At 43.9% G+C, this 11,517-nt stretch overlaps 1 protein-coding gene across 1 annotated transcript in view; it reads left to right on the forward strand.

The window, feature by feature from the left end:
• The first annotated feature begins 933 nt into the window (after positions 1–933).
• Positions 934–11,517, forward strand: part of LAMP1 (lysosomal associated membrane protein 1) — a 15,916-nt gene continuing 5,332 nt past the window's right edge. Inside the window, exons 1-9 of the mRNA XM_018562242.1 lie at positions 934–945; positions 1,504–1,717; positions 2,283–2,449; positions 2,708–2,792; positions 2,885–3,046; positions 6,193–6,374; positions 9,685–9,807; positions 10,359–10,425; positions 10,545–10,715. Of these exons, the coding sequence (XP_018417744.1) occupies positions 934–945; positions 1,504–1,717; positions 2,283–2,449; positions 2,708–2,792; positions 2,885–3,046; positions 6,193–6,374; positions 9,685–9,807; positions 10,359–10,425; positions 10,545–10,715 (1,183 nt within the window). The remainder of the gene's footprint in view (positions 946–1,503; positions 1,718–2,282; positions 2,450–2,707; positions 2,793–2,884; positions 3,047–6,192; positions 6,375–9,684; positions 9,808–10,358; positions 10,426–10,544; positions 10,716–11,517) is intronic.

Consider the following 11,517-nt stretch of genomic DNA (forward strand, 5'->3'; position numbering starts at 1 on the left):
GTATATTCTTTGATATGCCTTTTCCAGATATTATCAACATATGAATGAACCATACACAGTTATCAGCAGATGCATTTTGCAGCACATTGGTCCTTAAACTCAGCTAAAAAGCTGAGGTGTGGCACATGTGCTGGACAATTTTATACAGTGTATGAAATTCCTTTACAACTACGTATTTTATACCAGAGAGTTCAGAGGAGGTAAACCATACATAGAAAAAAAAAAAGCTTCAAGAAGAACAATTTGTCCATATCGCGAGCTACAGCTCGCGGTATACTGAGACGCCGAGACAGATCCCGACATTACTGTCGAGATCCACCCCAGCTTCGTGATGGGCAGAGCCAGCTGTGTCCGCCCCCTCCCCTGTCCATTCCGCCAGTCAGCACTGGAGGAGCGGGCAGGGGGGGAATCCCTGCAGGGAGCCGTGAGTGACAGTCACGGCTCTTTGCAGAGACATGATCGAGCGACGGTATGTGTTTGCTCACTTCCCGATCTATTGAGCCGACGTGTGACAGTTTCATTGTCACACGTCGGCTCGAACTATGAGGATGAGTGAAAATCACTCACCTCATAGTTCTCTAATCTTCTGTCTGGAGATACAGCAGTTAGGGGTTCATTTTATAAGAGTTCCATCAGGTGGATGCCATTCACATGGCACTAGCACCTCTAGATTGTGCTGCTGAGTATAGGAAATTCCTGTATTTGCCAGCACCATCTAAGGTGCGCTAGTGCCGTGTGAACAGCATCTGCCTGGCTATATGCCAGGTGGAGTTTTTATAACATGAACTGCTTACTGTTCATTTTTTTTAATCTTTTTTTAATGAAGCCCTATATGTAAGGAAATCCTCTCTCAAACGGGTGTAATTGGAATAAGTGCCCACATCAGAAGATTTCTGCTCTATTCCTCGACTGCTGACAACTAATTTTCCATCTATGTTTGTCTGGGTAACAGTCAACAGTAAAAATAAAGAGAATAAATCTCCCCAGAGGGGAAAAGTCAACAATAAAAACCTAACAACAATCCGTCTTGCGCGGTCTCCTTGTTGCAAGTTATGCAATTGTCACTTGGCTACTGGTGGTTCTGTGTGCATTCAGTATAAAAGAGAAACCAGCGCACCATATGCTGTTGAGGTCTTACGGAGACGCCATGTCAAACTTCCCATGTTTGTTTTAGGTTCCCTTTTATCAAGGTGACCAGCAGCAATAAAATCCTGACAAAGGTTCCAACCTTCCTCATTGCATCTGCGTTTTGGCTTTAGTTGCTTTTAAGTGTTGCTGTGTTTTATCTTTACCACATGGAAAGATAACACAAGCGGGTCCCTGGTGTGCGTAATTGACTTCATTTCTCTTTACAGCTTAATTTCAAGTGAAATATTGTTAGAAGTTTTGTGCTAGCAATAAAGAGATGTCATACTAAAAAAAAAAAGGGGCTGAATACAAAGTAAATGTTTACATTTTAAAAATGTGGTTCACTTATTTAGTTTACTTTTTAAAATTGTCTAGGAGACAGCCAAGTTTGAGTTACCAGCAGCCTCGTCTGTGGGATCAAAGAGCACCTGTGGTGATGAAAAGGAAGCGGCACTTCTAGTCATTGTGTTTGGAATTCACTCCCTCAGCATAAACTTCACCAAGTCTGTTACAGAGTATCGTGTCGATGAGCTGGTATTTACATACAACCTTTCAGATACACTTATTTTCCCTAAAGCTTCAGAAAATGGTGAGTGAGATTATGTGATTTTTGTTATGCCAAGTTGTAGCAGTGTGTTTTATTTATACACCTTAACACAGCGGTCACCAACTGGTGGTCCGTGAGAAAATGTTGGTGGTCCCCGGGCCCCTCTGATGCCGTGCAGGCTGGGCCATCATTGAAGCGGCTCGGAGGCTCCGGGGCTGCCTCTCACTGACTCAAGCAGCGACTGTCACAAGGAATGCGCGGCTCTTAGTACAGTGCCGGCTCTGCAGTAGGCCGGGCATCTCTTCAGTACCCGGACTGAGCAGTCTGCAGAGTAGCCAGGTAATAGTGGCTCAGTGTGGGGGAATGGGGTGGTTGGGGGCAGTGCTGAAGCTGGGGGGTGGCGGCATGTGCCCCAGACGCTGCTGGCCAGGCTAGTGGCAGATTCGATAGGGGGGAAGCAATTAATATTACTGGGGCGGGTGGCACTGCTCCCTCCACCAGCGCTGCCACTCCTGGTGGCACACCCGCATGTATGTATGTTCCGAAAGGTTGGCGCCCGCTGCCTTAACACACACAAATTTATTTAATTTTTCACTTTGTATTCCAGGAACTAAGGAAGTATCTACAAAAAATAGTGCAATATCTGCCAAAACAAACACTGTGTACATTTGTTCCAACCCCCATCTCCTCCGTTTGGGAAACGTCAACCTAACGTTTCATGGTGTCATTTTGGAAGCATATTTGAGCAATGGCACATACAGACCCTCTGATGCCGTGCAGGCTGGGCCATCATTGAAGCGGCTCGGAGGCTCCGGGGCTGCCTCTCACTGACTCAAGCAGCGACTGTCACAAGGAATGCGCGGCTCTTAGTACAGTGCCGGCTCTGCAGTAGGCCGGGCATCTCTTCAGTACCCGGACTGAGCAGTCTGCAGAGTAGCCAGGTAATAGTGGCTCAGTGTGGGGGAATGGGGTGGTTGGGGGCAGTGCTGAAGCTGGGGGGTGGCGGCATGTGCCCCAGACGCTGCTGGCCAGGCTAGTGGCAGATTCGATAGGGGGGAAGCAATTAATATTACTGGGGCGGGTGGCACTGCTCCCTCCACCAGCGCTGCCACTCCTGGTGGCACACCCGCATGTATGTATGTTCCGAAAGGTTGGCGCCCGCTGCCTTAACACACACAAATTTATTTAATTTTTCACTTTGTATTCCAGGAACTAAGGAAGTATCTACAAAAAATAGTGCAATATCTGCCAAAACAAACACTGTGTACATTTGTTCCAACCCCCATCTCCTCCGTTTGGGAAACGTCAACCTAACGTTTCATGGTGTCATTTTGGAAGCATATTTGAGCAATGGCACATACAGTAAAAATGGTGAGAATTTGTAATTGTTCTTTTACTAGAACATCTTCTGTTTATTGGAATTTGTTTTACATTTTCTTCTTTCCAAAGCTAAAACTTATATATTTTTAAAAATATGAATACGCTAATAGGATATAGTGCTATCAAGCCAGCAGATGGAGTTTTAGGCCACTTTTTTTCCATTATAGTTGGGTATTTCAGCTTTCATCTTAGCTAAAGGAATTTGTTTGCTGTATTCAGTCACACAGGCTGAATAAGTTGTAGGGATGACCTGTCCCTTATCTTGTAGGGATGACTGCTCAATGCAAGGTTTCCAGCTGACAAATGTATCAAAGCAGACTGCTTCTACCATGCTGTCTCTTCAGAAAACCCATAGTGTATTTAAATGTCGTGCGTTTAAATGTTTACATGTAAAAGATATTGTATACATTTACTAAATAAAGTTTGTCAATTTGATACATTAAAAAACAGAAATCAAATCTTAAAGGAGAACTATGGGGTTAAGGCTTTTCCCCATAGTTCTCAGGGTAACGGGAGGACACAAACTAGCGTCCTCCCGTCACCCTAGGCTCAGTATACCGCAAGCTACTGCTGCTCACGGTATACTGAGACGCTGCAGCGGATCACGAGAATTATGTCTGGATCCACCCAGCTGCGTGACTGACAGCTGGCTCTGCCTATCTAGAGGCAGAGCCAGCTGAACCCGCCCCTCTTCCATCCGATCAGCCAGCGCTGGCGGATCGGAGCGGGGAGGGGGGAATCCAGCCCCCCCTGTCACGGCAGAGAGCTGTGACAGGATCGAGAGGTGAGCGAACGCCGGTATGTGTTCGCTTACCTCCCAATCTACTGAGCCGACCTGTGACAGTTTCATTGTCACAGGTCGGCTAGAACTACCCTGTTTCCCCGAAAATAAGACCTACCCCAAAAATAAGACCTAGTACTATTTTTGGGAAGTGCTAAAATATAAGACCTACCCCGAAAATAATACCTAGTTGTAACCATTCCCAGGGCCGGTGGTGGCATAAGAGGGAACTTGAAGAGCTGCCTCCTCTATAGCGCCGGCTCCTGTCACAGGCGGAGTGATACCAAATGCTCTCCGCCTGTGAGGAATCAATAGTGAAAGTGCGCTTTGCTCATTCTGGCCAGCGATTGGTTAGCAAATTGCTCTTGGAAAGGTACGGCACCCCTGATTGCCCTGATCACCATATGTGTGTACATGAAAAATGTAGACTGTTGTACATGAATACGTTTGGATTGTTGTGCATATAAAAAAAAAAAAAAATAAGACCTACCCCGAAAATAAGACCTTGTGTGTGTTTTTTGTGCCCTCAAAAATATAAGACAGTGTCTTATTTTCGGGGAAACACGGTATGAGGTGAGTGAAAAGCACTCCTTATAGTTCTCCTTTAAAGCCAAACTCCAGGAAGAAATGATAATTTACACATGGCACTGGGTGTGTACATTATCATTAAAAACCTGGGTGTTATGTGTTTGGAGGGCTGCTGCAAAATATACAGAGGACAACAAAAATATGTTCGGCGCTCTCGGAAATGACAAGGATGTTTTGGAAATTGGTGACTAAGTGGGTGGGCAGCTCTGAAGAAACAGGTGGGGGGTACTGGTGTACAATCACAAAACAAGAGCACCCTAACCTAATAGAAATGAGATTATTAAAGGGATGAAAAGAAATGGCTGTCTGTGGGAAAACTAGAAGGATCTACTTGCATGTTGCTGGTGGGGAACGCAAGTCGGACGGCCTTAGTGGAGGATGGGTGGTGTCAGCTGTAAGCTGCGATGTCTCTTCACTATAGTTGGAATGCCGTGTTGAGAACCGATTTTCCACAAGGGATCTTGTGTGAAGTACACAGGGGTTGTGAAACCAGGGATCGCTGTTTCTTGGTTAAGAAGGTTAGTAAATTGCCTCAGGGCTATTTGGGGGGGAAAAAAGAGTATCCTTGCTATGTTAGTTATCAGGTGGATTGCGACAGGGACTCAAAACTCTGTCCGTTGTCAGCGCTGAGGAAATACTGAGCGGCGGCTGGTGGTAGAAAAGCCACTGTGTAGTCATCTCGTATATGGGAGCAATGTGGATGTTGACTGAGTTCTGCCAATCTGACGGCGATATACTCGAGTGACTTGCCGGAGTCAGGCTGAAGCCACAAGTGTCAGAGGGGTTTAGTGAGAGGAGTATAGGGCGAAGGAGTAACGTGTTTCGAGGCGTACTTAACATAGCAAGGATACTCGCAGCACACAGCATTTGCGGCTCTTCTCTGCCCCAACTAGCCCTGAGGCAATTTGCTATCCTTCTTACCCAAGAAACAGCGATCCCTGGTTTCACAACCCCTGTGTACTTCACACAGCATCCCTTGTGGAAAATCTTTTCTCAACACACGGCATTCCAACTATAGTGACGAGACATCGCAGCTTACAGCTGACACCACCCATCCTCCACTAAGGCTGCCCAACGTTCGGTCCCCACCAGCAACATGCAAGTAGCTCCTAGTTTTCCAGACACCCATTTCTTTTCATCCCTTTTAATAATCGCATCGCTACATTTAATTGTTAGTGCGCTCTTGTTTTGCAAAGTATACAAAACTTACCTTCTGGGCACAGAGGAGGGGGAGAGATGTGTCTCAACCAGTGAAGTGCTCCGGTCACATCACCTGCACCCTCCTCTCTACCAGCCCATTCACAAAATGCCTTGTTTACCAGGGGGAAAAAATGCAAGGCACTCTGATTAGAGAAGCAGGGCAGGGATGTGACTACCTCTTTGCACCTTTTTTAATAAAAACGCTTAAACTACCATTTACCTAAAACATATATGTATATGACGATGTAGATTGCTCTTCCAGGATCTAAATCCTCAAATCAGTCCCTTTTAAACTATTAGACTTAAGCGAATTGTAAGATCTGAAACTGCAGAAGACCCCAGATGGCAGAGGCTTACCAAGCGTGGTGTTACACTTGCCCTGCTATATGGAGAATAAAAGGGAATGTGACTCCTTGTAATGACCACAGCAGGGGACTAGGCTCAGGAAATCTCCATCTACCATGTAGTAGGATATCAGTTTGAGGTGGACCTGTCCTTTTACTGCGTCTTGTGTCATTTTGTAATGTTGCATTCTAACCTATTTGGATCTTTTTGTTTTTTGATACAGAATCTCACTGTAGTGAAGATATTTCTCCAACCTCCTCTCCAACCCACTCTCCAACTCCTTCACCAACCACTGTGCCAGTAAACCCTAAACCAGATGTTGGGGACTATAGAGTTAATGGCTCCTCTGGGGAAGCTTGTTTATTGGCCAAAATGGGTTTGCATCTTAACTTCACCCGTGGCAAAGTAAGTGTGTAGCAATTAAATAGATGTTGCTTTGTAAAGTAATGACACATTTGTATTTAGCACTCCCAGAGGGAAACAAACGGGGACTTTAAGGTCTTCAAGAGCTGCTTCTTATGTAAAAGGAATGGAGTGTTTTTGTGCCTGTTTTCTTTGCCTGGGACAAAAGAAGAAAGGTTTCAAAAATGTTTCCTTTTCTTCAGTTATATTTAAAATACTGCATGTGAAAATGTTATATTTTTACCAAATCCATCCAGCAGGTGGAGGCCTGGGATCTGCAAGTGTCTGCCTCCGGTCCACACTACTGTGGTGTACAAAGTGTATTTGATCTGCTGTCCTGCTATCCAAACTTTAAAATAGATTTGCTTGCATTTGGGCTTTAAAAGAAATATACTGCTAGATATGTAGGATGCAGGTGCTGACTTCTGCTGCCGAAAATGCTAGTTTTCTGGCTGTAATGCTTGTTTAGTGGCTTGTTTAGTGGCTTCAGTACCTACTGAGTTACTATCTGAGATCTTTAAGAGTTTCAAAATCACTGGCTATATAAGCATTTAAATAAGACAGCCTGACAACTTATTTCTTCATAATCAATGAAAACAATATCTCCCTCCTTTCCCCCTCTCCCAACTACTTCCCGCTCTCTAGCTGCCCTTCCTTTTTAATTTATCCTGATTACATCTCTTATACAGTACATGTCTATTACCATATGTTCCTTTCAACCACTCTCTTGCTGAGGCTTCTGGCCTATTATATCTCATCACCAAGGCTGGGGTATCCCCCTACATGTCGTGCAGTATTTTTTGTTGTTTTTTTTTATTAAACAAATATGCTCTTCCAAATTAATGTTGGCTTGCTGTTTAGATATCTAATACCCTACAATTTATATTGCATATATATTTCCATTTGATACCTTGGCCTCCATTGTCCTTTGACATCTACTGTATATCTTTTTATATTGTATTTTATCTTTCCTTGTTCGAATGCTCAATTTTTTCCTGTTCTTATAATTTTTAAAGTTTAAAAGAAAAAGATTGAGGGAATGTGTGTGTGTGTTGCACAGGTAGCAAGTACAGTACTCGGTACCAGTACATGTACCGATACGTTTGAGCTCCAAGACTAGACTAGAGAAAATTTAAAAAATTAGGAGGCAGCTGTCATGTGTAAGGAGCACACGGAGCTCCTCGGATTTGTGCATCCCTGTTATAATGTACGATTTTGTTTTTATAAATAAAAATAAAGGGATGCACAGATACCAGTTTTGCGAGTACGAGTACTGGTACTTGCCGAGTACGAGTACTGGTACATTTTTGTTTATTGTGAAGTGACAGTTTTTCTAAAACAATACAGACTAATTATTTCAGGACAGTGGTGGAGCGCCAGAGCCAGGTCCCAGCTGCAACCGCTGCAACCCTGGTAATTCTCATGAAAATGCCAAGTATCTGCACTGGTACTCGAAGTATCTGTGCATCCCTCATACATACATACATACATACATACATACATACATACGCCAGAGACCACCCCATCGGTACTTCATTGGGCCGCCTCATGACTCCACGAGATGTTGAAAGGTGATGCGAGGAATCTGACACTGCACTGTTGCCCTTCTGTTGTCTTGTACCAGTCTTGCCACTCTCCGTTCTGCCCTAACATTGACTAGTCGCTGGCCACAATTCGCACGTTCAGACCCAGATTTTCGGCTGACAGTCCAGTCTTTAAACACTTTGACAACAGCTGCTCTTGAACATTTAACATATTCTGCTGTTTTGCTGATACTCGCTCCATGGCTCCGAGCACCAACAATCATCCCACGCTCAAAGGCTATTAAATCGCGTTGTTTCCCCATATCTTTAGGAAAATATCACTTCTACTGTCGTGGTAAACAACCTGCTTCCCTATTTATAATGGTCTGGCCCTCTAGGAACTTCAGCGCTAAATTATAGCTAATTTGCCTACAAACGTCAGGTGGTCATCAACATTTATTTTTGGAAAGGCTTTAATACTACTTGAAGGTAGCTTTGCTTGCCTTCAGCAGGATATGTACATTCATTTAAAGGATACACACACACACATACACACCAATATTAAAGCCTTTCCAAAAAGTTAATTTTAAAAAAAATTTTTGGGATCTACTTTTCATGTTGCACAGCATATACACTGTATTACCAAAAGTTACGGGACACCGGCCTTTACACGCACGTGAACTTTAATGGCATCCCAGTCTTAGCCCGTAGGGTTCAATATTGAGTTGGCCCACCCTTTGCCATTATAACATCTTCAACTCTTCTGGGAAGGCGTCCACAAGGTTTAGGAGTGTGTCTATGGGAATGTTTGACCATTCTTCCAGAAGCGCATTGGTGAGGTGAGGTCAGGTACTGATGTTGGACGAGAAGGCCTGGCTCGCAGTCTCCGCTTTAATTCATCCCAAAGGTGTTCTATCGGGTTGAGGTCAGGACTCTGTGCAGGCCAGTCAAGTTCCTCCACTCCAAACTCGCTCATCCATGTCTTTATGGACCTTGCTTTGTGCACTGGTGCGCAGTCATGTTGGAATAGGAAGGGGCCATCCCCAAACTGTTACTACAAAGTTGGGAGCATGAAATTGTCCAAAATATCTTGGTATGCTGATGCCTTAAAAGTTCCCTTCACTGGAACTAAGTGGCCAAGCCCAACACCTGAAAAACAACCCCACACCATAATCCCCCCTCCACCAAACTTTACACTAGGCACAATGCAGTCAGGCAAGTACCGTTCTGGCAACCGCCAAACCCAGACACATTCATCGGATTGCCAGACAGAGAAGCGCGATTCTTCACTCCAGAGAACACGTCTCCACTTCTCTAGAGTCCAGTGGCGGTGTGCTTTACACCACTGCATCCCACGCTTTGCATTGCACTTGGTGATGTAAGGCTCGGATGCAACTGCTCAGCCATGGAAACCTTCTATGAAGCTCTCTACACACTCTTGTGCCAATCTGAAGGCCACACGAAGTTTGGAGGTCTGTAGCTATTGACTCTGCAGACAGTTGGCGACTTCTGCGCACTGTGTGCTTCAGCATGCGCTTACCCCGCTCTGTCATTTTACCTGGCCTACCACTTTTGGCTGAGTTGCTGTTGTTCCCAGGTGCTTCCACTTTGTTATAATACTACTAACAGTTTACCGTGGAATATTTAGTAGCAAGGGAATTTCACAGAACACCTGAATACAAATATTTGAAGGGGTGTCCCAATACTTTTGGCAATTGTGTGTGTGTGTGTGTGTGTGTTGCTCCGGATGACAAGTGGTTAAACATGTTTTGTTGTATTTATCTTGGCAGGTGCCTTTTTATGAATTAAATATTGATCCGAAAAACATAAGTGTCGCTGGCCTGTGCGGTAATACCTCATCCACTCTGATCCTTTTCACTGATCAAGTTTACCTCTTGTTCACCTTTGTACTGGTAAGGAAAATAACCTACTGACTGTGTACCTGCACTGATGATGCTGCATGTTATGCATACTTCATTATTTATACAAAAACCCTATTTGTTTTAGTGTGTGTGTATGTTTTTTTGTTTCTTTTATAGCTACATTACTTTTTGATCGTTTTTAAGAATACAATTGTATTACTATTTTATGAGTAATAACAACTCCACCCATGCATGTTGTCCAGTGTGGGTTGGTTTTGTTTTTGTTGTTGTTTTTATTACCTTTTGAAAGTACGGAGTCAGGATCTTAGATTTTGGGAAAAGGTCTCTTCTATCCTTCCACCAGGGCGGAATTGCTTGCTATAGAACGGAGTACTCAGTGGAGAAAGTTATATTTTTTTTTTTCACTGGTCACTTTTTCATTGCTCACCTATATGTGTGAAGTTGGGTGGAGTTATCCTTTTAAATGCAGTTATATATTTTAGTATTGCTATGCTTCCTTGCAGGGTTAGTCTTGAAATTCATAGTAGAGATGTCCAAATGTCCTTCAGTATTACCATCCATTCATGTTTGTTTTGTTTCAGAACACTACTTCAAGCACATTTTTCCTTAGCCATGTCCATGTAAATGCTACTCTCCCTGATGCAAAAGGTAAGTACACATCTTGGATAAAGCAAACTTACTGCTGTAACATTGTGCTAGATCTTTGTGTGACTTCTAATAGAAGTGTTACACTTTTTAGCTTTTTTTTTCCTTTTTTGACCTCACAGATCCCAAATTTGTTGAAGACAATTCCAGCCTGTCGTACCTGCAGACCGCAGCACACAAGTCGTACAAATGTACCGCTAAAGAAACTCTACTGATAACGGGAAACTTTTCCATTGACACCTACAGCCTTCAGATCCAGGCGTTCAATATAGATGGTAACAAATTTGGTCCTGGTAAGACCCCCAGCCTTTTATTTTTTATTCACATTTGTGACCTTATTTCCCCAAGATAAAAAGGAAAGAAGTCCAGCACATCCAGCAGTTAATATTTTCTTTGTGTCATGGTAACAATTTTTGTCTTTCATCTGTGATGCCTAATGGTTTAATTCATTGTGTTTTCTAATCTTATATATGCTTGAATAGATTACATTGAGGGTAAAGGTGTGATCCTTAAATGGCAAATAAAGCCTTTCTTCATTTTGGATAGAGTAGGGCAGAGTTGGAACTAAAGTTTTTTTTTCCCCCCATCTGTGTCCCAATGGGGAGATTTATCTTCACTTCCTGCCCAATATCCACAACAGGAAGAGAGGAAATTCCTCGAGTAAAATCCCTGGTGGTCAGTAGGGGTCTCTGGAACTAATGTACCCGTTAGAAGTTTTCTCCTCTGTTGCTGTTCTGGTGACTACCCAACATTTGGCATTTTCTTTATCTTTGATTAGTCACCAGGACAAATAGAGAGGGTGAATCTTCCTAGTGGGGACACAGACGGCAAAAGAAAAACCCTGACAGGGGTTCTAATCCATCCAAATCTAAAGAGTTTTTTGGCTTTAGTTCTACTTTTAACCTCTTGCCGTCCGCCCGTAGTAAAAAAACGGACGGACGGCACTGCAGCATCTGCGGGTTGCCGTCTCCAGACGGCAATTTTTTTTTGCGCGCGCCCCCTAGCGGGCACGCACGGGCAGAAAAGACCCGTCCAATGCGAACACCCGGTACCGGGTGTTTCACATATAGGCGATCAGCGGGTCCATAGCCCGCC

Source organism: Nanorana parkeri, unplaced genomic scaffold (genome assembly GCF_000935625.1).
Source record: "Nanorana parkeri isolate BGI_ZX_2015 unplaced genomic scaffold, ASM93562v1 scaffold567, whole genome shotgun sequence".
Lineage (NCBI taxonomy): Eukaryota > Metazoa > Chordata > Amphibia > Anura > Dicroglossidae > Nanorana > Nanorana parkeri.